General features: G+C 53.7%; 11 protein-coding genes across 11 annotated transcripts; 6 read left to right on the top strand and 5 right to left on the bottom strand.

Moving 5' to 3' along the window:
• Positions 1-202: 202 nt before the first annotated feature.
• QBC33DRAFT_543173 (uncharacterized protein) lies at positions 203-1,447 on the bottom strand. Its single transcript, XM_060428347.1, has 2 exons — positions 460-1,447; positions 203-403 (listed from the first exon to the last, which is right to left on the bottom strand). Exon 1 carries the CDS (start codon positions 1,198-1,200, stop codon positions 508-510), a length of 693 nt encoding a protein of 230 aa, XP_060282234.1. The 5' UTR covers positions 1,201-1,447; the 3' UTR covers positions 203-403; positions 460-507.
• A 1,088-nt stretch (positions 1,448-2,535) lies between these two features.
• Positions 2,536-4,219, top strand: QBC33DRAFT_612133 (aldehyde dehydrogenase domain-containing protein; the record flags this gene model as incomplete). The annotated part of the gene is made up of 4 exons (XM_060432473.1): positions 2,536-2,581; positions 2,647-3,100; positions 3,158-3,857; positions 3,926-4,219. 4 exons carry the CDS (start codon positions 2,536-2,538, stop codon positions 4,217-4,219), a joined length of 1,494 nt encoding a protein of 497 aa, XP_060282235.1.
• A 544-nt stretch (positions 4,220-4,763) lies between these two features.
• QBC33DRAFT_560456 (ethanolamine utilization protein) lies at positions 4,764-5,272 on the bottom strand (the record flags this gene model as incomplete). Its single annotated transcript, XM_060430058.1, has 3 exons — positions 4,764-4,912; positions 4,983-5,114; positions 5,194-5,272. 3 exons carry the CDS (start codon positions 5,270-5,272, stop codon positions 4,764-4,766), a joined length of 360 nt encoding a protein of 119 aa, XP_060282236.1.
• Positions 5,273-5,670: 398 nt separating this feature from the next.
• On the top strand, positions 5,671-7,045 carry QBC33DRAFT_454359 (MFS transporter; the record flags this gene model as incomplete). Its single annotated transcript, XM_060424725.1, has 2 exons — positions 5,671-6,824; positions 6,883-7,045. The coding sequence occupies 2 exons, from the start codon at positions 5,671-5,673 to the stop codon at positions 7,043-7,045; spliced, it is 1,317 nt and encodes a 438-aa protein (XP_060282237.1).
• Positions 7,046-7,244: 199 nt separating this feature from the next.
• On the top strand, positions 7,245-9,016 carry QBC33DRAFT_571236 (MAK1-like monooxygenase; the record flags this gene model as incomplete). Its single annotated transcript, XM_060430596.1, has 2 exons — positions 7,245-8,316; positions 8,381-9,016. The coding sequence occupies exons 1-2, from the start codon at positions 7,588-7,590 to the stop codon at positions 9,014-9,016; spliced, it is 1,365 nt and encodes a 454-aa protein (XP_060282238.1). The 5' UTR covers positions 7,245-7,587.
• Positions 9,017-10,103: 1,087 nt separating this feature from the next.
• On the top strand, positions 10,104-12,153 carry QBC33DRAFT_590013 (amino acid/polyamine transporter I; the record flags this gene model as incomplete). Its single annotated transcript, XM_060431602.1, has 8 exons — positions 10,104-10,244; positions 10,305-10,432; positions 10,508-10,580; positions 10,641-10,778; positions 10,839-10,917; positions 10,985-11,224; positions 11,310-11,916; positions 11,973-12,153. 8 exons carry the CDS (start codon positions 10,107-10,109, stop codon positions 12,151-12,153), a joined length of 1,584 nt encoding a protein of 527 aa, XP_060282239.1.
• Positions 12,154-12,455: 302 nt separating this feature from the next.
• On the bottom strand, positions 12,456-13,973 carry QBC33DRAFT_494653 (Homogentisate 1,2-dioxygenase; the record flags this gene model as incomplete). Its single annotated transcript, XM_060425530.1, has 2 exons — positions 13,792-13,973; positions 12,456-13,713 (listed from the first exon to the last, which is right to left on the bottom strand). Exons 1-2 carry the CDS (start codon positions 13,857-13,859, stop codon positions 12,456-12,458), a joined length of 1,326 nt encoding a protein of 441 aa, XP_060282240.1. The 5' UTR covers positions 13,860-13,973.
• A 456-nt stretch (positions 13,974-14,429) lies between these two features.
• Positions 14,430-16,076, top strand: QBC33DRAFT_474954 (uncharacterized protein; the record flags this gene model as incomplete). The annotated part of the gene is made up of 1 exon (XM_060425234.1): positions 14,430-16,076. Exon 1 carries the CDS (start codon positions 14,776-14,778, stop codon positions 16,072-16,074), a length of 1,299 nt encoding a protein of 432 aa, XP_060282241.1. The 5' UTR covers positions 14,430-14,775.
• Positions 16,077-16,179: 103 nt separating this feature from the next.
• QBC33DRAFT_543177 (uncharacterized protein) lies at positions 16,180-16,804 on the bottom strand. The gene has a single exon (XM_060428348.1). The coding sequence runs from the start codon at positions 16,628-16,630 to the stop codon at positions 16,310-16,312; it is 321 nt and encodes a 106-aa protein (XP_060282242.1). The 5' UTR covers positions 16,631-16,804; the 3' UTR covers positions 16,180-16,309.
• Positions 16,805-16,954: 150 nt separating this feature from the next.
• On the top strand, positions 16,955-18,310 carry QBC33DRAFT_543178 (uncharacterized protein). The gene is made up of 2 exons (XM_060428349.1): positions 16,955-17,205; positions 17,279-18,310. The coding sequence occupies exons 1-2, from the start codon at positions 17,101-17,103 to the stop codon at positions 18,158-18,160; spliced, it is 987 nt and encodes a 328-aa protein (XP_060282243.1). The 5' UTR covers positions 16,955-17,100; the 3' UTR covers positions 18,161-18,310.
• On the bottom strand, positions 18,225-20,142 carry QBC33DRAFT_123605 (fungal-specific transcription factor domain-containing protein). The gene is made up of 5 exons (XM_060422006.1): positions 19,897-20,142; positions 19,606-19,833; positions 19,266-19,534; positions 18,944-19,201; positions 18,225-18,888 (listed from the first exon to the last, which is right to left on the bottom strand). The coding sequence occupies exons 1-5, from the start codon at positions 19,991-19,993 to the stop codon at positions 18,289-18,291; spliced, it is 1,452 nt and encodes a 483-aa protein (XP_060282244.1). The 5' UTR covers positions 19,994-20,142; the 3' UTR covers positions 18,225-18,288.
• Between the last annotated feature and the right edge of the window lie 152 nt (positions 20,143-20,294).

Raw genomic sequence — 20,294 nt, forward strand, 5'->3', positions numbered from 1 at the left:
TCGGCGTTGCCAAGATAGCCCGTCGAGGCCGGCTTCAAGTTCCGTCGGATGGAATTTAGTGTCTTGTTGGCGCTGGTGGATATGACTGAGGTTATTCTCCATCGGTTTCCGGAATGGGAGGAGGGAGACTATGCGCAGCTGAAAGATACTCTTACGGACCATGAAGAGGTTGGAGATGGAGAATTACTCAACTAATCCCCGTGTGCGGTTTAATGATTCTAGGTTCTTGAACACAGCATCTTATGCGCTTCACATGCAGGGGTCTTGCTGTAGTCAACCATCGTCATCTCCATGCACCAAGGTAAACATTGCTCAAATAGCTGTACAATATCATGACTCTGTTAATTACTGAACTGTCCTAGTCCAATGTAATACCTTTGAAGACTGCCGATACTCCAAATCACTGAGCATCATTGTTAGCAACATTATCTCCGCCATAAACCAACATGTTCAACTTACAGCATTGAAAATTAAGCAACCGAACCCTCAAAGAAAGCACAAACTGGCTCAAGCTTTAACCTCGACCGCCTGCACCACGCAGCCATACCTCGTCTCTTCCCGCCATCTTAGGCAATCCACGACAGCAAGCACAGTTGTGGCAAGCTGGATGACAAACATGGGGATAAGATTGTACTGCCACCCCAGCATGATCCTGTAATGGCTCCTGATGTCACGGAGCACGCCGCCATTCGCCACATCGAGCCTCAGCACGGCAGCAAACCAGTTTTGCGGCGTCCACGTACCCAGGGGGTATTTCCTCCCATGGAGCGTCGAAGCCAAGGAAACGTCGATGTCTTGCCCGTCATGTGCTCGGGTCACTGCAAACACGTACGCCAGCGCCGCCAATGTGAGGAGCACGGCGAGTATATTAATGGTCACCCAGAAATAATACATGAAGACCCCTAACCGGCTCGCACGGTACCGGCCCCCGCGTAGCCAAAGCGCGATGATACCGCCCAGCCCGACGAGCACGAATGCGGTGCCGGCGGCGCCGTTGCTGGTGTGGCCCTGGTCGGTCAGCAAGTTGGCGGGCTCGCCGCGGAGTTCGAAGGTGGAGCCGCCGAAGCGGACGGCGAAGGTGCCGCTCGCGGTGTTGTGCAGCCAACCGACGGTAGCGGCGACGAAGGAGAGTTCGAGGATGGAGTCGACCATCAAGGTGATGAGAGCGAGCTTGAGCGCCAGGGAGTTTGTCTGCGCCATTTTTGCTTGGAGGTTTGTTTTGATCCGTTGAGCGCGGGGTGAAGACGGGAGCGGTTGAAACGAAACATCGGGAGAACGACTGGGATTCACTCGGCTTTTAAATCCGGGGGCCTTCACATTGGCAGCCTGCTCTAGTGCTGACGGGCGGGGATCTGCGGCCGTTGGTGACTGCGCCTTTGGCAAAACGGGCGCTCCCTTAGCGACTCGATTTTCTGCAGATCCCGATCCTTTGTATACCAAAATTAACTTATCCGGAATCCTTATCAATATCTGACGTGAGACTTGGCGCTGAGCAAGATCATGTGGTGTTTTGATGATGCCGAAACGTGAGATATCACGTGCTCCAGCGAGCGAGCCTGATCCTGAGTCGAAAAAAAGGGAGGGAGGGGGGAAGCTACCAAGCATGTACTGTGCTTGCACACTGCCGATCCTAACTCATGCAGCGTCGTCTAAAACATCATCATTACTCTTCTCGATAGATCCCATCAAACCAACCGACTTCGACGCAAGTTTCCTGCACTCATCGCTCCACTAACCCTACTTCTGAGTTCTGAAGGTCCTCTTCGGCTCACCAAAGATGCATAGCCATGGCGTAAGAGGGCCAATCGTACATGTCGGAGTAGCCAAAGCCCGTCCACGTGGATTTACTGTAGGTTATGCTGTGGACGAGGAGCTGCAAAGTCCTCGACCCTCGACCGTCGACCGATGGACGCGGTGAACAATGCAGAGATACAACACCGTAAAAATACGGAATCTAGAGAGGAAACAAGATAGGACCAATGCAGAGAGATACTAGCACGACTCACAAGGAATATTACTCCTTTTACAATGAGAATGAATGATTGATCAAGGCCAGATCGAGACACTCGTGGCAGCTAAGTTCGGCTGGTTCTGACAAACATGCCTTGGAACCGACCTGTCGTTTCCTGCTCATTGAGAATGCCAGCTCTGAGGATGGTGTTCTTCCTGTCCTCTAAAATTATTACTGGTAGCCAGGCTTGTTGAATTTCTTGTCTTACTAGGGGACAGGGTGATTTTGGTGCTAGCTAGGACGCTTCAGGCTGTCAAGGATAAACGCCATAGACTTTGGGATCGGAGCTGTGATAGGTCAAGTGAACCAGTCTGATGTTTCTGGTAATATTCCGTGTGATAGTGGAACTTTACGTGACTGGCTCCAATGACAGGGGGAGTGGGTCAACACTTTTGCAGGTATTAAACTAACTAGTTCTATAACTCCCCAATGGAGTTGTACGGTATTATCTGAAGTGAGAATTCCATTCCTCTTAGTTGACTTTTATTCTTCCCTTAAACTCGCTGATCGCATATTTTACTAGGATGAGCCAAATTGAGCTAACTGGCATTGGAGGGAAGCCCATCCGCGGTATGCACGCACACCATAACGAGCCCTGAGTTCAACACCAGACGCTAATAACAGATCCACAATAGTCAACACCGGCCTCTTCATCAACAATAAGTTTCAGCCAGCAGCTGGATCATCTCAGCTTGATGTCGAGAACCCTACGACTAGGGGCCACCTCGCCTCCGTTTCAGCGGCCCAGGGAGAGGACGTTGATGCCGCGGTCGAATCAGCCCAAGCGGCATTCCAGGGACAATGGAGGACCATTCTTCCCGCTCGGAGGGGCCAACTCCTCAACAAGCTCGCCGACCTAATCGAGCGAGATTCAGATGACCTGGCCAGCCTTGAGGCTCTGGATGCGGGAGTATTATTTGGGGAGTCGAAGGGACTCCACATTTCCCAGGCGGTTGAGACGCTCAGGTACTTTGCTGGCTGGGCGGACAAGATCGCTGGCCAGCTCTTGAACATCCCACAAGGCTATGCATTTACGCGGCGAGAGCCACTTGGAGTGTGCGCTGCCATTGTCCCATGGAATGCACCACTGTTAGAAACCCCCGGCTATTCGACATCGCGAGTCTTTGGGTGCTGAACTGAGAATAGGATGATCACCATCTGGAAGCTGGCTCCCGCCATTGCGGCTGGCAACGTGCTGATCATCAAAACGCCGGAGCTGGCACCTCTGTACGGCCAAAAGCTGGCCAGTCTCGTTGAAGAGGCAGGCTTCCCTCCAGGTGTGATCAACATCATCTGTGGCCACGGTTCTGTTGCCGGCCAAGCGCTGGCGAGGCACGGAGGCGTCAAGAAGATTGCATTCACTGGGAGTGCTCCGGTTGGTCGACAGATATTGCGAGCTGCGGCCGATTCGAACCTCAAGAAGGTGACGCTGGAACTGGGTGGTAAAGGACCTTCTATCGTGTTTGCCGATGCTGATTTGGACAACGCCTTGTTTTGGACGGCGATTGGCATCACCGCCAACAACGGACAGGTCTGCGCTGCTGGGTCTCGTATCTATGTCCACGCCAGCGTCTATGACACATTCCTCCTTGCCTTCGCAGAAAAATTGGCCCAAACCTCTCATGGCGACCCGCTGCTCAGCGAGACAACGAAAGGTCCGGTCATCAGCCTGAAGCAGAGAGAGAAGATCATCGAGTATATTCGACATGCGAAAGAATCCGGTATCCGCCTTATAGCTGGAGGAGAATCGATGCCGGGCAGCGGAAATTTCATTGCCAACACTGCCTTTGCCGATGTCCCTGATGATGCTCAAATCATGCAAGAGGAGATATTCGGGCCTGTCGCGGTAAGTATTACGACACAGGCTTCTAAACTGGGTACATTAACACTAGTTATTAACTGCAATCAAATTAGTCAATTGCCAAGTTCGATACAGAAGCTGAAGCCATTTCAAAGGCTAATGCAAGTGAATACGGCCTCAGCGCCGCCGTCTTCACCAACGACGTTAACCGAGCACAACGTGTCTCGGCGGCGCTGGAAAGTGGACAGGTCACGATCAACTGCTGGGGGCTATTGCATGCGAACACTCCGTTTGGAGGGGTTAAGCAGTCTGGCTTCGGCCGTGATATGGGGGAGGAAGCACTTGATGGATGGCTGACGACAAAGACGGTCAAGTACAATACTCTGCCTGCAGCTTTCAAGGAGTAGGCAAGCTTAGACAAATGCGAACATGAGTATAACTAGATTCTCACTGCGCCGCGTATGGAGACTAGCTACTGCTTGACCCGAGATTTATTTCCGTACATCGTTTCGTTAGAGCTATGAAGGAATCTCTAATATCTCAATGACCTCACTGCCAGGGGGTGCCTGACTTCATCTCCAAGTTATGTATTTCTTGATGACCATCTCTTTGCGCGTTCATGAAGTTCTAACCGTGCCAGGTATGCCTACAACAAGATTTAGAATGCCAACAGCAGCACTGAGATCTGCAAGATTGTTGAACCTAGTCAAGAAACACAAAGTACGATGGCCGACGGGGGCTCCCGTCTTTTGGAAGGCTGATATTCCATTCGATTCGTTGGCTATACGGATTCATGATGTGACACCTCCCAAGCCACAGTTCATGAATTCTATAGACAAATGATTGAAACTATGAACTGTATGCGTTTCCCATTGGCCTATCAATGGGACCTAACTATCTGACCCTATGCCATACCCCCCCCTCTCTCCACGACTCTCGCCCAACCCAGCCTTAGTGCATCCGGTGTCGAGCCGCAACTTTGTAAGCTACAGCGAAGCGAGGTGTCGAGAACGTGATTGTGCTTCCACGGTGGATGAAAAAAGTGTCCCCAGGCAACAGCTTGGCCTCATTGCCCTTCTCGTCCGCGATGTGCAGCTCGCCTGAGAGACAAAAAGTAGATCGTCAACATCTAATTACTGGTGGTATGCATACACTCCGAACTTCACTGACCTTTTAGCACAACCCCACTCTCGTCATAGTCGTACTTTGGGGCTGGCTCAAGATTGTCGATCTGCTCGAGGAGGAAGAATGACCCGGTCAGGGGGTTTGGGGTGTCCTTGGACGGAGTGGAGAAAACATCGCCTGCAAAATACGCACCACTGTAAGCAACGGCTAGACGTTTGAACGAGTTTTATAAGGGTTAGGAGGTCGAGATACTCACCAAAGTAGACATTGGGTGGGCCCGGCTCCAGCTTAGGGACGCGGTGAAGCTTGCCCTCGTCTTGCCACTCGAAAACCATGGATGGGAAGTGATGTGTAATTAAATTGGGGTACTTTGAATTTTGGATTGAAGTGAGGTGAAGTCTTGAAATTTCATACCCTCTTCAAATATCAGAGAAGATCTGAGGTGGCCGGCATTATAAGTTGCTTCTTTGATAATCGATCAGTTCCACACATAATTTCTTGAGAGTGCGGCCAATAGGCTATTGATCCTAGACTGAACCTAAGTCCGCTTCGTAAGCTCCACGTTAGAATGTGGGCGGCAAATTGGGTGTGCCGTGACGGGCAGTAAGAAAAAAAGCAAAGCACAGGAACGAGCAATATTGCGTTGATATTGGATTTTGGCTGGCTTTACGAGGATGGTCCAACTCTCGTGAGAAAATCGACCACAATTTGGTCGGACAGCACCACGGACAAAATGGAGCCCACGAACTACAACAAAACAAAGCAAACAGATGTCGTAAATGCAGAACCAACTCGAAACACGTCAGACGTACCTTTCTTGCCTACTCCCACTGATGACGAATACCCCGACGGCGGAACAAGGGCGTGGTTGTGTCTCTTTGGCTGTTTTTGCTCCTTCTTCGCTGCCCTCTCCATGATGAACTCGGTCGGCGTGTACCAGAACTGGATCTCGCAGGAGCAGCTGAAGGACAGCAGCTCCGGCAGCATCGGCTGGATCTTCGGGTTCTACAACTTCTTCAGCTTCTTTGCGGGGCTGCCTCTGGGCCCCATATTCGACGTCAAGGGGCCGCGGGTCCTCTCGCTCTGCGGCGCGATCCTGTTGATCGCAACATATCTTGCTTTGGGGAACTGTACGGAATACTGGCATTTCTTCCTCTGCTTTGGGGTGTTGGGCAGCTTGGCCACTTGCCTTCTCTTCACATCTGCCATCGGAACCGTACAGCACTGGTTTCTGGAGCGCCGCGGTCTGGCCACTGGGATGGCCATATCGGGGGGCAGCGTGGGCGGTATCGCATCGCCTCTCATTCTAGGTGCTCTGTTGCCAAAAATTGGTTTCGCCTGGACAATGAGGGTCATGGCCCTGGTGATGCTACCATTCGTGGCCGTCGGCGTCATCCTCATGCGCGGCCGCCTACTTCCTTGCAACAGGTCCAGCATGGGCTTCATCCCGGATCTGCGGATCTTGATGTCTGCAAGGATGGCTATCCTAGCAGTCGGAGCTCTGTTTGTGGAACTGGGTTTATTCATACCGCTGACCTACATCACATCATATGCCACGTCGCACGGTATCTCGACCCAGGCGGCATACCGGATGGTGACACTGTTAAACGTGGGGTCGTTGCTGGGTCGGTGGCTTCCCGGGTGGCTAGGTGACAAGTTGGGCCGGTTCAACGCCCAGATCGTTGCTCTGGCCCTCTGCCTTGTGTCCATACTGGGGATATGGCTGCCGGCGGGGCAGACGGTAACGGGTTTAACGGGGTTTGTCATCTTATTTGGTCTCGGCAGCGGCAGTGGTATCAGCTTGGTTCCAGTGTGCATTGGACAACTTTGCAAAACCGAAGACTATGGAAAGACCTTCACGGCCGTCTACAGTATTGGCAGCTTTGGGTGAGCTCATTTTCTCTTTGCTCGCTTCTTCCCACTTTCGAGACTGACAGGCAGGCAGGTCCTTGATAGGTGTCCCAGTGGGTGGTCAGATTCTGCAGGCTGCTGACGGGGACTACCTTGGGCTGATAGTATTTGCTGGCTTGGCATACGCCGTGGCTCTGAGCAGTTTTGTGGCGGTGCGCATAATGAGCGTGGGAGTCGGGGGCAAGAAGAAGTTCTAATGCCGAGGTTGATTATCGGTACTTTGGTAGTTGCCCGAAGTGGTCTTTCAGGGATCATTAGGGCCAATCAGGAATTATTCCAGGATCGATCGTGGGATTAGCCCTTATTGGACGAGCCCGGAGATAGTTAATTAAGGGGGCGACCTATACTCCCGTCCCCGCGGAAGGATGTCCATGAACTAATTATTCCATTATCCGGGTTGAAGCGAATCTCCATTGACCCCTCAACCAATTCCAGTCCCTGCATGGATGGGCCGGGATACCTATCGCCCCGACCGATCACACCTCCGGCGCATTTTGTCGTGTCCATGTGAGCTGATGTCACGCTTTTCCGGATAGCCTGGCGCGTGCAATCGCTTGATGAAAGGGGTGATTTTCAGTTCCAGATTTTACCCATTATCATTGCGCTGCTCGGCCCTTGATGCCCACGACAGTGGTCGACCACACAGCACCATCCATATTTTGAATCTTCGTTGTCAGACCCCCTACTCCTTCCGATACCCCAATACCGCCTTGCAACGGCAGCTCTCAGGCCTCCAATCATGACCAGCGACAAACTCCGTGTCGTAATCGTCGGTGCCGGCTTCGGCGGGCTTACGGCTGCCATTGAATGCCGGCAACGAGGCATGGACGTAACCATCCTTGAGATATACCCCACGAGCTTGGCCTACGGGGACATCATAGACTTCTTCCCGAATGGCGGCCGGATCATCGAAAGCTGGGAGAACGGCCGGGTCGGTCGGGATCTCATGCAGATCTGTATAAACCAGGGCGACCGGTTCCAGTACTGCAGGGCCAACGGCACTGTGATCTGGGAGGAGGACTGGATCCTGGAGCCTCATCACTTCTGGAAGCAATATGCCGGCCACCGCGGGCAGATGCACAAGGTCATCCTCGACTACGCGGAGGAAGTCGGCGTGAAGTTCGAGTTTGGCGACCGCGTTGTGCAGTACCTTGATGATGGCGACAAGCCGAGCGTCGTCACGGCCAGCGGCAAAACATACGTTGCGGACGTCGTGGTGGCTGCTGACGGTCCCCGTTCTACTGCTCGCCAGCAGGTCCTCGGCCTACTGGACACAAAGGTCAACAGTGGCTATGCTATCTTCCGCGCCTACTTCTCCTTGACCGAGGAGCACAGACAAAATCCACACCTGAAAGACTTTTGCGACCCGACAGTCGACACGACCAAGTTGTGGGTTACCAAGGACCTGCATATGATCATCTACACTTGGAACAAGGGGAGGGATCTTGGCTGGGTTCTAACACACAAGGTATGGCATATTAGCTACGCCTAGTAATTTCCACATCAAGCGCGCTAATCATTTCTGTCTCCAGGACACGGCAGATATCGGCGAGTCCTGGTCGTTTCCAGGCAAGAAAGAAGACGTCTTCGCGTGCCTTGCCGAGGGCGGCTTCGAGCAGAAACTCGTCGAGGTCGTCAAGGCCACTCCAGAGGAACACCTGGTCGACTACAAGCTCGTGTGGCGGGACCCGCTGAAGACGTGGCTCAGTCCCTCGGCGCGGATCGTGCTGATAGGAGACGCGGCGCATTGTCATCTTCCCACCTCTGCGCAAGGCGGTTCGCAGGCCATGGAGGATGGCGTCGCGCTAGCCATCGCGCTGAAGCGGGCAAACGGCGACGTGCCCCTTGGTCTGCGGGTGTTTGAGAGGATCCGCTTCAACCGGTCGCACGTCACGCATATGGCTTCCATCACAACCAGAGACGGGTACCACAATGTCGACTGGGACGGTGAGGAGATCAAGAAGAACCCCCAGATTCTTAATCTCCCGCGCCCGGAGTGGGTGATTGAGTACGACATTGAGAGCGAGGCAGAGAAGCACTTTGATCACTTGGCCGCGGACGTGAAGAGCTACAAACAGGGCAGCATCGAAGAATTGGCTCTTCCTGCGGGCGGCGACTACCTCCTTGAGAGTAGAAAAGTCGGGCAAGCCAAGGTGGCAATTAGATAAAATGTAATTATCTAGGTGTCAAAATCAGTCATTCTTCGAGGCTCGAAGTTAAATATGGATAACCTTGTCTTCTTCAGTGTAACAAACGTATGTGAGCTGGTGCTATTCCCTCGTTCTCAGGATCCAATCCAGAGCCATTTAATTACAAGTCATCAAACATCCCCATATCTGCGCTTCTATGCCATGTGCTCCTTGTCCAGGACGGCGACATAATTATCCCAATTACTACATGATCAAGGCTTGCTTGAACGCTGTTCTGATTTATACGCATGGACAGTTTACTTTCTAATTCGGGGTACGAGTATCATCTGCACACTAGGTATGCGTCTACTGGGGCTGGGGCATTGAGCGCAGTAGGAGAACCTAATTGTTATCCAAACATGTGGCATCCATTAGCAAATAGTTGATCCACTTCCCCGCACTTCGCTTAAATCTAGGCTTGGGCGATAGCTCACCCTGCTAGTGTCCTCCCTTGCCCCAAGGATTGTGGATTAACTCCTCAGTTGATGAGCGCAGGCCCGAGTAGCTGGGCGTGTGTCACTAGGGGGAGCCGGGAATCCGGGGGAGGTTCAAAGAGAGCGACCACGCTAAGGACTTGAATACATGTTATTACACCAGCATCCCACCCAATAGCGTTGCCTCCATAGGCTAGTAGCGAGCGTTCAGCCTGTCAGTGGATGATCCGAACCCCTGACTCGCCCCTGCCTTGCCCATCCCCACCCACTTCAGAGAGTGCAGATTAGCTCCCCCAGGCAATCAGCTCCACATTTGGGTATGGGTCTGGATCATAGCGTGTGATAACCACTCGAGGTACCCTCTATCTTCGTTCCTTACTGATAAGCCCCAGCAACGGAAAGGCTATTGCACATCCACTGGATACAGGCGCTGGGTTGAGATTCAGTACGTGCCTCTGCGACCGCGCTGTATCAGACCCCGACCAAGCCGGATGCCCTGACATGCGGATTATATATGGTGCTCGACAGCCCTTCTCCCTTCTTCCAAAGCACCCGGCCATTCAGCTCAGACAAACACCTGTGATTGTTTCCACCCTTAATCAATTGCATAGTAACCAGCATCAATCCTTTCCGCCATGTCAAAGCCCGAAAAGGGACGGGACAGCCCCCTTGCCGAGGTACCCTCGGCCGTCAACCCCAGCCAGGGGGCCAAGGTAGCGAAGCGGTTCAACTTCTGGACGGCTTTTGGCATCGCCGTGTGCACATCCGGAGCGGTATGCGCCAACTCACATCCAGCCCTCTACCCAGATCTCCTACTGACGTATCACGAATAGTGGGAGGGCTGGACCGCGTCCATTGCCCAAGGCATTGCCGGCGGCGGATCCGTCGGCCTCATATGGGGCTGGGTGTTTGTTTCTGTCGGCATCACTTGCATGGCTTGTTCCCTGGCCGAGTTCGTGAGGTATGTTGCAGTCTGGGCTCATCCTTTTGCTGCGTGTTTCCTGTAGCTGCTGACAGATACATCGCCTGTAATTAGCATGTGGCCCTCAGCCGGAGGGCAGTATGTCTGGACTGCCAATCTCGCCCCAGCCAAGTACGCCCCGATGCTGGTAGGTGACGGACCGGGCCTCGTCCTGGCATTAGAACCATGCTGACCTATTGCTTCCAAGAGTTGGTTCACTGCCTGGTTTGGACTGGCCGGCCTTTGGCTCGGGGCCTTGTCCTGTGGGATGGGTGTGGCCGTTCAGATCCAGTCGTATGTCATGGTCACGCGAGACTACAATCCTCTGACCTGGCACGCATTTCTGGTAAGTCTGAATCCGCCTTTCCTCAGGCATTGCGTATTTGCTGACACGGCTGAAATATAGATCTGCCTTGCCTGCATGGTTTGCTGGATAATCCTCAATATCTTCGCTGTGAATGCCCTACACTATATGAATTCAGCTGGTGAGCTTTGACATTATTTCCAGCCTTCTCCTCTACAAGGCCAGTAGCTAATCCGGATCTCGCCTAGTTCTCGTGATTCACGTTGTCGGCTACTTCCTCGTCATCGGCATCCTGGCCGGCTTTACCAAGGACAAGCACGACGCCAAGTATGTCTTTACCAACTTTCAGAATAGTACTGGCTGGGACAGCGACTTCGTGTCCTGGAGCATCGGCCTTCTCGCTGCTCTATATGCATATTTCTCGCTGGATACTGCAACCCACTTCAGCGAGGAGATTCCCAACGCAAGCGTCCTTGTTCCGAGAGCAAGTAAGTCACAATGCTCATTTCATTTCCCGCAAAAAATAATGTGGGAGAAGATGCAATGTCTGACAGAAATCCTGCGTGAAAACAGTGATCTTGCAGGCGGGCGGCACCGCGCTGATGACTCTCCCATTTGTCATTACCGTTCTGTTCTGTATTGGAGACGTCGATGCAGTTCTCAACTCGCCCATCGGTCTCATGAGTCCCTTCACGCAAATCCTGATCAATAGCACTTCCAACGTCGGCCTGTCCTGTTTCCTCAACTGCATCAGCTCAGCCGTGGCCATGACGGCGGGCTTCGACCTCTGGGGCGCCGCGGCCCGCGCCATCTGGTCCATGGCAAGAGACAATGCCCTGCCCCGTCCCCTGGCTAAGCTGCACCCGCGCTGGAACGTGCCCATTCTCGCCAACATCGTGCTGATAGTCCCGTCCATTGTCGTCTTCATGATCTACATCTGGAACACGACGGCCTTTTACGGCATAATGGCAGGCGTTCTGGTTGCCTTCCAGCTCTCGTATGTGCTGCCTCTCGGTATCAACATCTTCTATACGCTGTGGTGGAAGAAGAACCTTGTGAAAGGCCCTTTCAACATGGGACGGTTTTCCACGCCTGTACATATTGTGGCCTTCTTGTTCGGTTGCTTCATGGTCATTTTCATGTCGTTCCCCGTCAACAGCCCCGTCAACGCCAGTAACATGTGAGTATCATGCATCCTCATTTCTTGGAGTTTCTACTTTCTGACCACATCAACAGGAACTACGCATCAACAATCATTGGCGCTGTCTTTGTGTTGGCGTCACTATTCTGGATCTTCTACGGCCGGAGGCACTACCACGGTCCTGTTGAATTTGCCGTTAATCATGACACGGGGTTGGTAGAAAGTGACAATAGCGGAGTGGACAAGAGTACTATTTCACAAGGCGAGTGGGCTTGATATAGATAGGTGCTGTACTGAGATGCGCAGACTAGTAGAAGACGTATTAAGTATTAACTACCTAATTACTATTAGAATGGATCTGGGCTCTCGTGGGCGATGTTGAAAAAGATTATCTTATCTGATTGTACGTGAAAGCAAGTAGCGACCATGATAATCTGGGAAGATGGCTCAGGAGAGGTTCTATCTTGTCATTAATTATTTGAGCATTATTTATCGAATTACATCGTCTTCATGGGGTGAGGTAATAATTAATGAATGGTATTGAGCCACACAAGAAATACACAAAGAAGTCGTCTTATTTATTTTTCCCCAGTAGCATCTGTCGGCCGTTTGAAGTGCCTCTTCAGGGGAACCCAAGAATCGGCATTGTACTGCCGCTGTACCTTCCGACACTTTTCCAGGCCCCAGTCCGTCACGCCAATCATGAGCGGGCTCTCAAACATGAACGCCATGCTCCCCTCACCAACTTTGACAGGCTTCAAGTCCGCCGCGCTGGCCATGGCGTGCGTCTCGGCGTCGGGTCCATGGGCGCTCATGACGTTGTGGAGGCTGGCCCCAGCGGCCTGGAACCCTCCACCGGACTTGGCATCGTACTCGCCCATGATGAGGCCCATGAACTCGGACATGGTGTTGCGGTGGTACCAGGGGGGCCGGAAGGTGTCCTCCTGGACAAGCCAGCGAGGCGGAAATATGACAAAGTCGGCGGTGGGTGCACACAGCACCGTGTAGATGCTCGGGTCGGGGTGGTCAAAGCTGGTGCTACCGATGGCGTTGAAGCGGCCCAGATCGTACTTGTAGGGGTAATAGAGGCCATGCCAGCCGACGACGTCGAAGGGTGTGTGGTCTTGTGCCGCTGTGAACATGGCATTGTTGTACTTCGTGAATATGGTCCAGCTCGAGGAGCCATCTTCGGTGTCATCAAAGGCGGCGACCGGCGCTTGGAAGTCCCGCGCATTCGCCAGGCCATTGGAGCCGATGGGGCCGAGCTCGGGGAGCTTGAAGTGACCGTCATAGATCTCCAAGATATACCCTCGCACTTGGCCAGCAGGGAGGTCAACCCGGTACTTGATCCCTCTTGGGATGACGACAATCTCGTTAGGGCGTGCTAGGATGCGGCCGAATTCGGTCTGGATATCGAGGACGCCCTGCTGGGGAACAATGAGAAAGTCTCCGTCGGCTGAATAGAAAGCATGTCGCTGTGGCATGGAGGTGCCAGCCGCAAAGATGAAGATCCCAAGGCCCGACTTGGTCGCAGGGCTCCCAACACCGCCGAGCTGTTTCAAGGAATGCACCCAGTCGGCTTTATCATCAAGGTCGAAAGGGTCCCATCGCAGCTGCACCGGGATCTGGTGGATGTTTGTTGGGACCTCATATTCTTGGTATTGTTCAAAAGGGAGGTGGGCGGCAGATGGGAGAATGCGGTAGAGCCAGGTCTGGAGATTCTCGCTGCGTGGTGCGACAAACGAAGTGCCCGATAGTTTCTCGGCGTAGAGGCCGTGGTTGGGTCTCTGGGGTGAGTTCGCGCCAATGGGGAGAGTGCTGGGAATGGCTTCACTCCTGTTTCAAACGGACAGTCAGTATTTGCAACTTCAGGCCTGAAGCAATGGCGTGTTCGAAAAGGGAACGTAACGTAACTCGTGGTAAGACTGAAAACCATTGAGGTACCGGTACTTCTCCGGCGTTGAGAAGTTAGTGACCGGCATGATCAGCACAGTGGTGTCAGATGCCCTGGGGAGTGGTAGATGCGCTCGTCACGGCGGTAGCGGTGCTATTGTATCACGATGATCTGATAAGATAGAGAAGAAATTGCAGCTATCTGAGGGGCTCTTGTAGGCAGTATTGGTGACGGTGCTGTATTGATCTTCCTCGATCGATTCTTCATGCCACTGATACTCCGATTATCCAGTGTCAGCAAAATCAGGCCACCGTAAGACACACGGCAATCAAATCCCAAAGCAGGCACAAAAATAGATGACACACATATCTAACCACCATGAGGTCTGGATCGCTAGCCTTGGTTGGTATTAGTCAACGCAATTGTCCGCGGACCATACATCCCCCTTTCCATTGGGAATCCTTCCTTTGCCAAGACAAGGAAGGTAAGCGCATTCCGGAAAAAGATGCAACAATGTTATCGATCGTCATTTGGTACCAACGATAGTTCCGCGTATGAGGGCTGGATCAATATGTCATTGGACAGGCGCGTCATAGCCCTCTACTCTCCTGAGCTAAGGAAGGCACCCCACACTTGTAGCCCCGGCATCATTAGTCCCCACAGCATCAACGAACGATCGTACGCGTAGATGGGAAGAAGTTCCCTGAGTTAATCCTTGCCAAGCTCCGGTGCACAAGGCTTAATCAAGTGATGGACATGGGTTTGGAGGACAAGCGAGATGTCATTCATCCAACTTCGCATTGCCGAGATCGGGGAGCGACAAGGCACTCAACCCTTGGTCTCTTGTGTGTTTGCAGAAATAAGCCACGGGATGTTAGACGACCAGCTCTAATCTCATACGATCGAGAGCACGGTGCCCTTTAACAGATCTTTAGTTTCTAAATTTGACACTGACCACGAGGAGTAATCAAGACTCACCATACTCTCGGGCCCCAGACGACACCATGAGTCCCAAACCCTGGCTCCCTGTTGCGCCATCCTCGCCGTTCTCCCTTGCAAACATCCCCTTCGGTATCATCTCCACACCAGGGGCGTTGATCCCCCGACCTGCAACGATCCTCGGTGCCCATGTGCTGGATCTCAAGGTGTTCGCCGAGCGGAACGGTTTTGCAGGATTGGACGAAATCAAGCCTCACACCCATGTCTTCTCGGCGCAGACGCTGAACCCCTTTGCGGCTCTGGGTAGGCCCATCCACTCTAAAGTCCGGATGTATCTCCAGAGCGTCTTCGCCGAGGACACCCCGCACCCCCAAGTTCTCCGTGACAACGAAGGGCTCAGGGCAGACGCCATAGTGGCAGTGGGGAGCGTCACCATGCACCTCCCCATGGAGATTGGCGACTACACGGACTTCTTCGCCGGCATCAACCATGCCTTCACCGTCGGCTCTCTCTTCCGTGGGCCACAGAATGCGTTGCAACCGAACTACAAGCACCTCCCAGTCGCGTACCACAGCCGTGCCTCATCCGTCGTCGTCTCCGGCACGCCGGTCCACCGCCCCTGGGGCCAGATCTTGGTCAACCCGGCTGCAGACCCAAAGGTGCCCATCTTCTCACCCTGTCGGCGACTGGACATTGAACTAGAGCTCGGTGCGTTCATATGCAAGGCCAATCCGCTGGGCCAGCCGGTGCCTATCGAGGAGGCCGAGCAGAGTATTTTCGGGTACGTGTTGATGAACGACTGGTCGGCGCGGGACCTGCAAACGTGGGAATACGTGCCCCTGGGCCCTTTCAACGCCAAGAATTTTGCCACCACTATCAGCCCGTGGGTTGTGCTGCCGGATGCGCTTAAGCCGTTCGCAGTTGGGGGGATTGAGAACGATGCCGAGCTCCTGCCGTACCTGCGGGAGACGCGGAAGCAGAATCAGTACGACATCCAGCTACAGGTTGATCTAACCACGGCTCAGGGAGCGACCACAACCGTCACGCGGACAAGTGGGAAGAACCTGATCTGGTCGTTTGCTCAGATGGTAGCGCACCACACCGTCGGAGGCTGCCCCATGCGGCCGGGCGATCTGCTTGGCAGCGGTACCATTAGCGGGACGGACGAGCGGTCACGCGGCAGTTTGTTGGAGCAGAATCTCGGCGGGAAGCAGAAAATCAAGCTTGATGGTGGTGAGGAGAGGATGTTTTTGTGTGATGGGGATACCGTTACCATCTCTGGCCTCTGTGGCACGGAGGAAGGGGGGCTCGTTGGATTTGGGGAGTGTTCGGGTCAGATTCTTGAGGCGATCCCGTTCTCATAGAGGGTTAGTTTTAGCTTGGTGTACAGCACAATCTCCAAAACGGTGACCGTTGAGACCATTGGTAGAGCGGTGATATTGAAGTAGCCAGCCTGACTGATCACCATAGGTACATGTAAATTTGGTGTCATTGAGGAGAAAACCATGACAACCTAGTGGAGTCCCCAGGAAGAACACAAACCCCAACCCACGATCTATTCTCCTCTACCAGCTCTCCCAGTTGGCTACCGCTTGCATATTAAAGCGCATTCTGAAAATACACCATCATAGCCCCGTGATGCAGCGTCTTAGCGACCTTCTTCAGCTCCGCGTGTGCCGCACACTCATCGTCGTAGTACTTCATGTCCTCGACCGAGTGAAACACAGAGAGGGCTGCTAGCGTATAGCCCTGGTTGCGCACATCGTCGTATGATGGCCCCACTGTCGCCGATAGGATGTACGGCTTGCCGTCCTTGAGGGCGCGGGCCGGCAACGTGCGGTAAATGTCGATGAGGCGGGCCTGGTCCTCTTCAGAGGGGATCTTGAATAGGGTGATGCGGTGGATGGGTCGGGGCGACATTTTTGGTGTGTTTTTGGTCTCTTCTTCAAATCGAGTTGTCACCGTTTGTGCTGGGAGGGTGATAATAGATGGTAATTAAGGGTCAGAGTAGGATCTAAAGTTTCATGATATTATGTCTGGGACAAAGGGTGCTCTCAAAGCAGGTTCTGGCAGTCAGTACTGGATTTAAACAAGTGGTCCTTGGCGGATTGCATAGATAGACCTTGCAGTGTCCCAGGTTTGATCCTCGAATGGGTCCATTTCACCACCAATGGGAAGATAATCCCCTGATATTTCCCGAGTTTGGCCATCGTCGGGTGGCATGGAGGCTAGTCTAATTTAGGGCCGAGTGCCACTCGGCCAGTCATCCCTTATCAGCAATCTTCCCAGCTCTTTTGCAGAGCTTGTGTGCATCCTCAAGCTTGCTGCATCAATGTGGAATAGCCAGGTTATACCAGTATCTCCTCGGACTTTGACTAATTACCGCAAATATGTCTGTCGTCGTAGTCGCCGGTGGTCTCGGCGACATGGGAAGGCTCATCACCGATGCCCTTCACGAGACCGGCAAATATGAGGTCTACGTCATGTCACGCAAAGTAGGTTTCCTTTCATGATGCCAATCTCGTTCTGTCTATCCTCCTCGCCAATCCTAACAGTGTGATATCATAGGTCCCCGAGGACTACCCGACCCGTGTCTCCCCATTGACAAACAAGACATATCTCCCCATTATCCAGACAGACTACAGCTCGGAGGCGGCCGTGGCCGAGCTCCTGACGCAACACAAAGTCCACACCGTCATCTGCACCTTCGCGCTCGACTTCCAAGCCGCCAGCAACTCGCAGTTGACTCTCATCCGAGCCGCCGAGCAGGCAGCTTGCGTCAAGCGATTCATCCCCTCCGAATTCAACATCGACTACGACCAAGGCGACGACGTGCTGCCATATCCCGACAAGCGATTCCACACTGTTGCGCGGCGCGAGCTGGAGCGGACGAGCCTCGAGTTCACGTATATATACCCGGGCATGTTCATGGACTATTTCGGCATGCCCAACATCTCGACGCACCTGCGGGAGCTGTGCGTCTTCACCGACCCCACAAACGGAGTCGCGGCCTTGCCGGGAGACGGCGAGGCCCGGATGGCCATGTCCTACACCAAGGACGTCGCGCGGTACACAGCCCTTGCCCTCGAGCTGGACAAGTGGCCGCGGGTCATGACGACGGCGTCGAGCACCGCCGCGCCAAACGAGCTGGTGATCCTGGCCGAGAAGAATCTGGGTCGCAAGCTCGCGGTGACGTACCAGCCGATTGCTGACCTGCTGGACCACAAGAACGCGGTCCTACCGAGGAACGTCCCCATTGCCGAGCACTTCCCTGGAGGGTTGGAGCAGCTCAGGGCTCTGACAGCGGACCTGGAGGCGTCCGTGGCTCTGGGCGCATACGACTTCTCGAGGCTGCCCGACCATCTGGATTTGGTCGAGCATTTCGCCGGCAAGACTGCGGCGCCGATGCGGATCGAGGGGCTGATGGAGATGGCGTGGAAGGGGAAATGAGCTGCGTGTGTCCGTTAATTCGTCGGTCGGCCAACAGCTAAGCCTGAAGTTGTGTCCGGGCTTCTCTCGGTAGTAGTAGTAGTTAGCAAGTTAATACGCAGCTCAGTGGGGTTACGTGAGCTTGCTTGCTAGACCAATATTTGCGATTGACCTATACGTTGCATGGTGTCCTGCCACCGTTCTGGCAGGGCCTGCCCCTGGGTGACGAGGTCTCGATGGGTCCAGACCTCCTCCAGGATCTTCTGGCCATTCTTCGTGTTATGGATACCCAGGAGATGCAGCCCATCCAGTCTCGACCGGATGTAGTCCCGCTCGTGTGTGCCGTCCAGCTCGGCCCCGAGCACCACCAAACACCAACCGAGATTCGCGCCCGGGCCCAGCGCGTCGGGCACCATGGTAAGCAGATCCTGGGCGGTGTTGAGAGATGCTTGCATTTCCTCCGTCAGGGCCTCCTCCGGGCCGTGCATAATTCGGTACACGTAGATGTGCGAGGCGTGGCGGAAGATCTCTGCAGTGGCCACCATTCGCTGTCGCAGCTCCTCCTGACCCATGCCCACGGTGGCGAATGGCTGTGCGGTGCTGTGACAGGAGATGCCGACCAGGGGTTGGGAATCGAGGATGATGACCGTTGATCGAATCTCATTCTGCAGGGCTTCCGCTTGGTTCCGTAGTTCATCCAAGGTTATCTGGTTATCCTTGGAGGATGCGTATAACCGAGACGCCGCCCACTTGGATCTAGGTCAGCATGCCCATTCCAAAGATCACGGGTATTAATAGACTCACCATCAGCTTCGGTAGCCTGGACGAACAGCCAAATAGAGCATCTACGCATTGCTCTTGGCCAGCCACATCCGTCGTAATGTCCAGCCAGGACTCCAGCTCTTGCATCGCCGGCTGGCCGAGATTCAAGGCGCTCTGGGTGTCAAGCAAGCAGACCCAGGTTTTGAGAAACGGGTCGAGGTCAGAACAATCGCCACGAGATCGGATCCAGCCACGTATTGCATCATAGTGTCCCTGCCACCGGTTCGAGCCTGAAAACACCTGACGGTGGGTGTGGTTTCAGTGACCGTTTGGTACCAAGATTAGTTAATGATCAGCGACGTACCTCGAAAGACACCAAGAGCAACATCGAGGCCAGGGTAACTTGGCTATGGACGAGATCCGGGGTCGAAAACCTGTCCCGAAGAGCTTTCGCGGCGGCGCGGAGGTACTTGCGAGACGTCTTATCAGCCGTGTGTTGCCAACGGCTGTGGTGGGAAGCGGCAACTGCGAGAGCAGCATTCAATAGTGCAGGTTCTTGCACGGCCATAGGCAGCAGAGAACGGTATCCGTTCCCGTCGTAGTCGATGGCGAGAGCTATCCTGGCAATATTCTCTGATTGGCAAGTGTAAGTGAGAAGTTTTATGACGCACACGGCGTAGACGACGCGATCAATGACGACATACGGAGATAATGTTGCATGAAGAAGCTCTCCTCTGCTGGGAGACCGAGAGCCGATATGGCCCCCGGAAGTGCGACATCGCGGTCCGTGTCTGCCGGAGAGTTTGCGTCCGAGGATCTTCTGCCTTGCCGTCTCCACAGCCTTGTCTTCTGGCCTGCAACCCCTGTTGGCCACTGCAGACGCACACCATATCCGCGGCACCTCACTTCTCTTTGTGTGCAGGCATTGCAGCCTAAGATGAAGAGTCGGATGATCAGCTTCATGTCGGATCAACCAGGATCTAACGAACACGTACGAGGCAGGCACCCGTCACATTGCCAGTTATTATCTAGGCACGTCCAACATACTCCCTCGACGTTCTGTCGCTCCGCTCGGGGCAGATTCCGCTCCATGGAAATAAACTAATTAATACCGCTCACAATTGCGATTGATGGTATTAATTGCTGAGTGCCGGTGTGATGTCCGGGTAGTAGCTAATCTTCTCTTCGTCCGCGATAGTTGTCAAAAGGAGAATGTCTACACAGGTGGGTTACGTCGTAGACACCAGCGAGAAGGATGTGGGCGGGGGATACGAGAAAAGGGGTGGTGGTGGGATGATGTGACCTTGTCGTCCTGCAAACATACAGGGGTACCGAGGTTATACACTAATCGTGAGGGGAACCCTGTCTATGCATATATCAAGGTGCGGGGCGG

Source organism: Phialemonium atrogriseum (genome assembly GCF_030411735.1).
Source record: "Phialemonium atrogriseum strain 8032-3 unplaced genomic scaffold QBC33scaffold_17, whole genome shotgun sequence".
NCBI lineage: Eukaryota > Fungi > Ascomycota > Sordariomycetes > Cephalothecales > Cephalothecaceae > Phialemonium > Phialemonium atrogriseum.

Bases quoted from the DNA above. Each gene is read 5' to 3' on its own strand.
- QBC33DRAFT_543173 (XM_060428347.1), bottom strand. From the start codon at position 1,200: ATGGCGCAGACAAACTCCCTGGCGCTCAAGCTCGCTCTCATCACCTTG.
- QBC33DRAFT_543177 (XM_060428348.1), bottom strand. From the start codon at position 16,630: ATGTCGCCCCGACCCATCCACCGCATCACCCTATTCAAGATCCCCTCT.
- QBC33DRAFT_543178 (XM_060428349.1), top strand. From the start codon at position 17,101: ATGTCTGTCGTCGTAGTCGCCGGTGGTCTCGGCGACATGGGAAGGCTC. The intron at 17,206-17,278 runs GTAGGTTTCCTT...GTGATATCATAG, and splicing joins TCTACGTCATGTCACGCAAA to GTCCCCGAGGACTACCCGAC.
- QBC33DRAFT_123605 (XM_060422006.1), bottom strand. From the start codon at position 19,993: ATGGAGCGGAATCTGCCCCGAGCGGAGCGACAGAACGTCGAGGGAGTA. The intron at 19,834-19,896 runs GTACGTGTTCGT...TCTTCATCTTAG, and splicing joins ATGTGACGGGTGCCTGCCTC to GCTGCAATGCCTGCACACAA. The intron at 18,889-18,943 runs GTGAGTCTATTA...CCTAGATCCAAG, and splicing joins CCAGGCTACCGAAGCTGATG to TGGGCGGCGTCTCGGTTATA.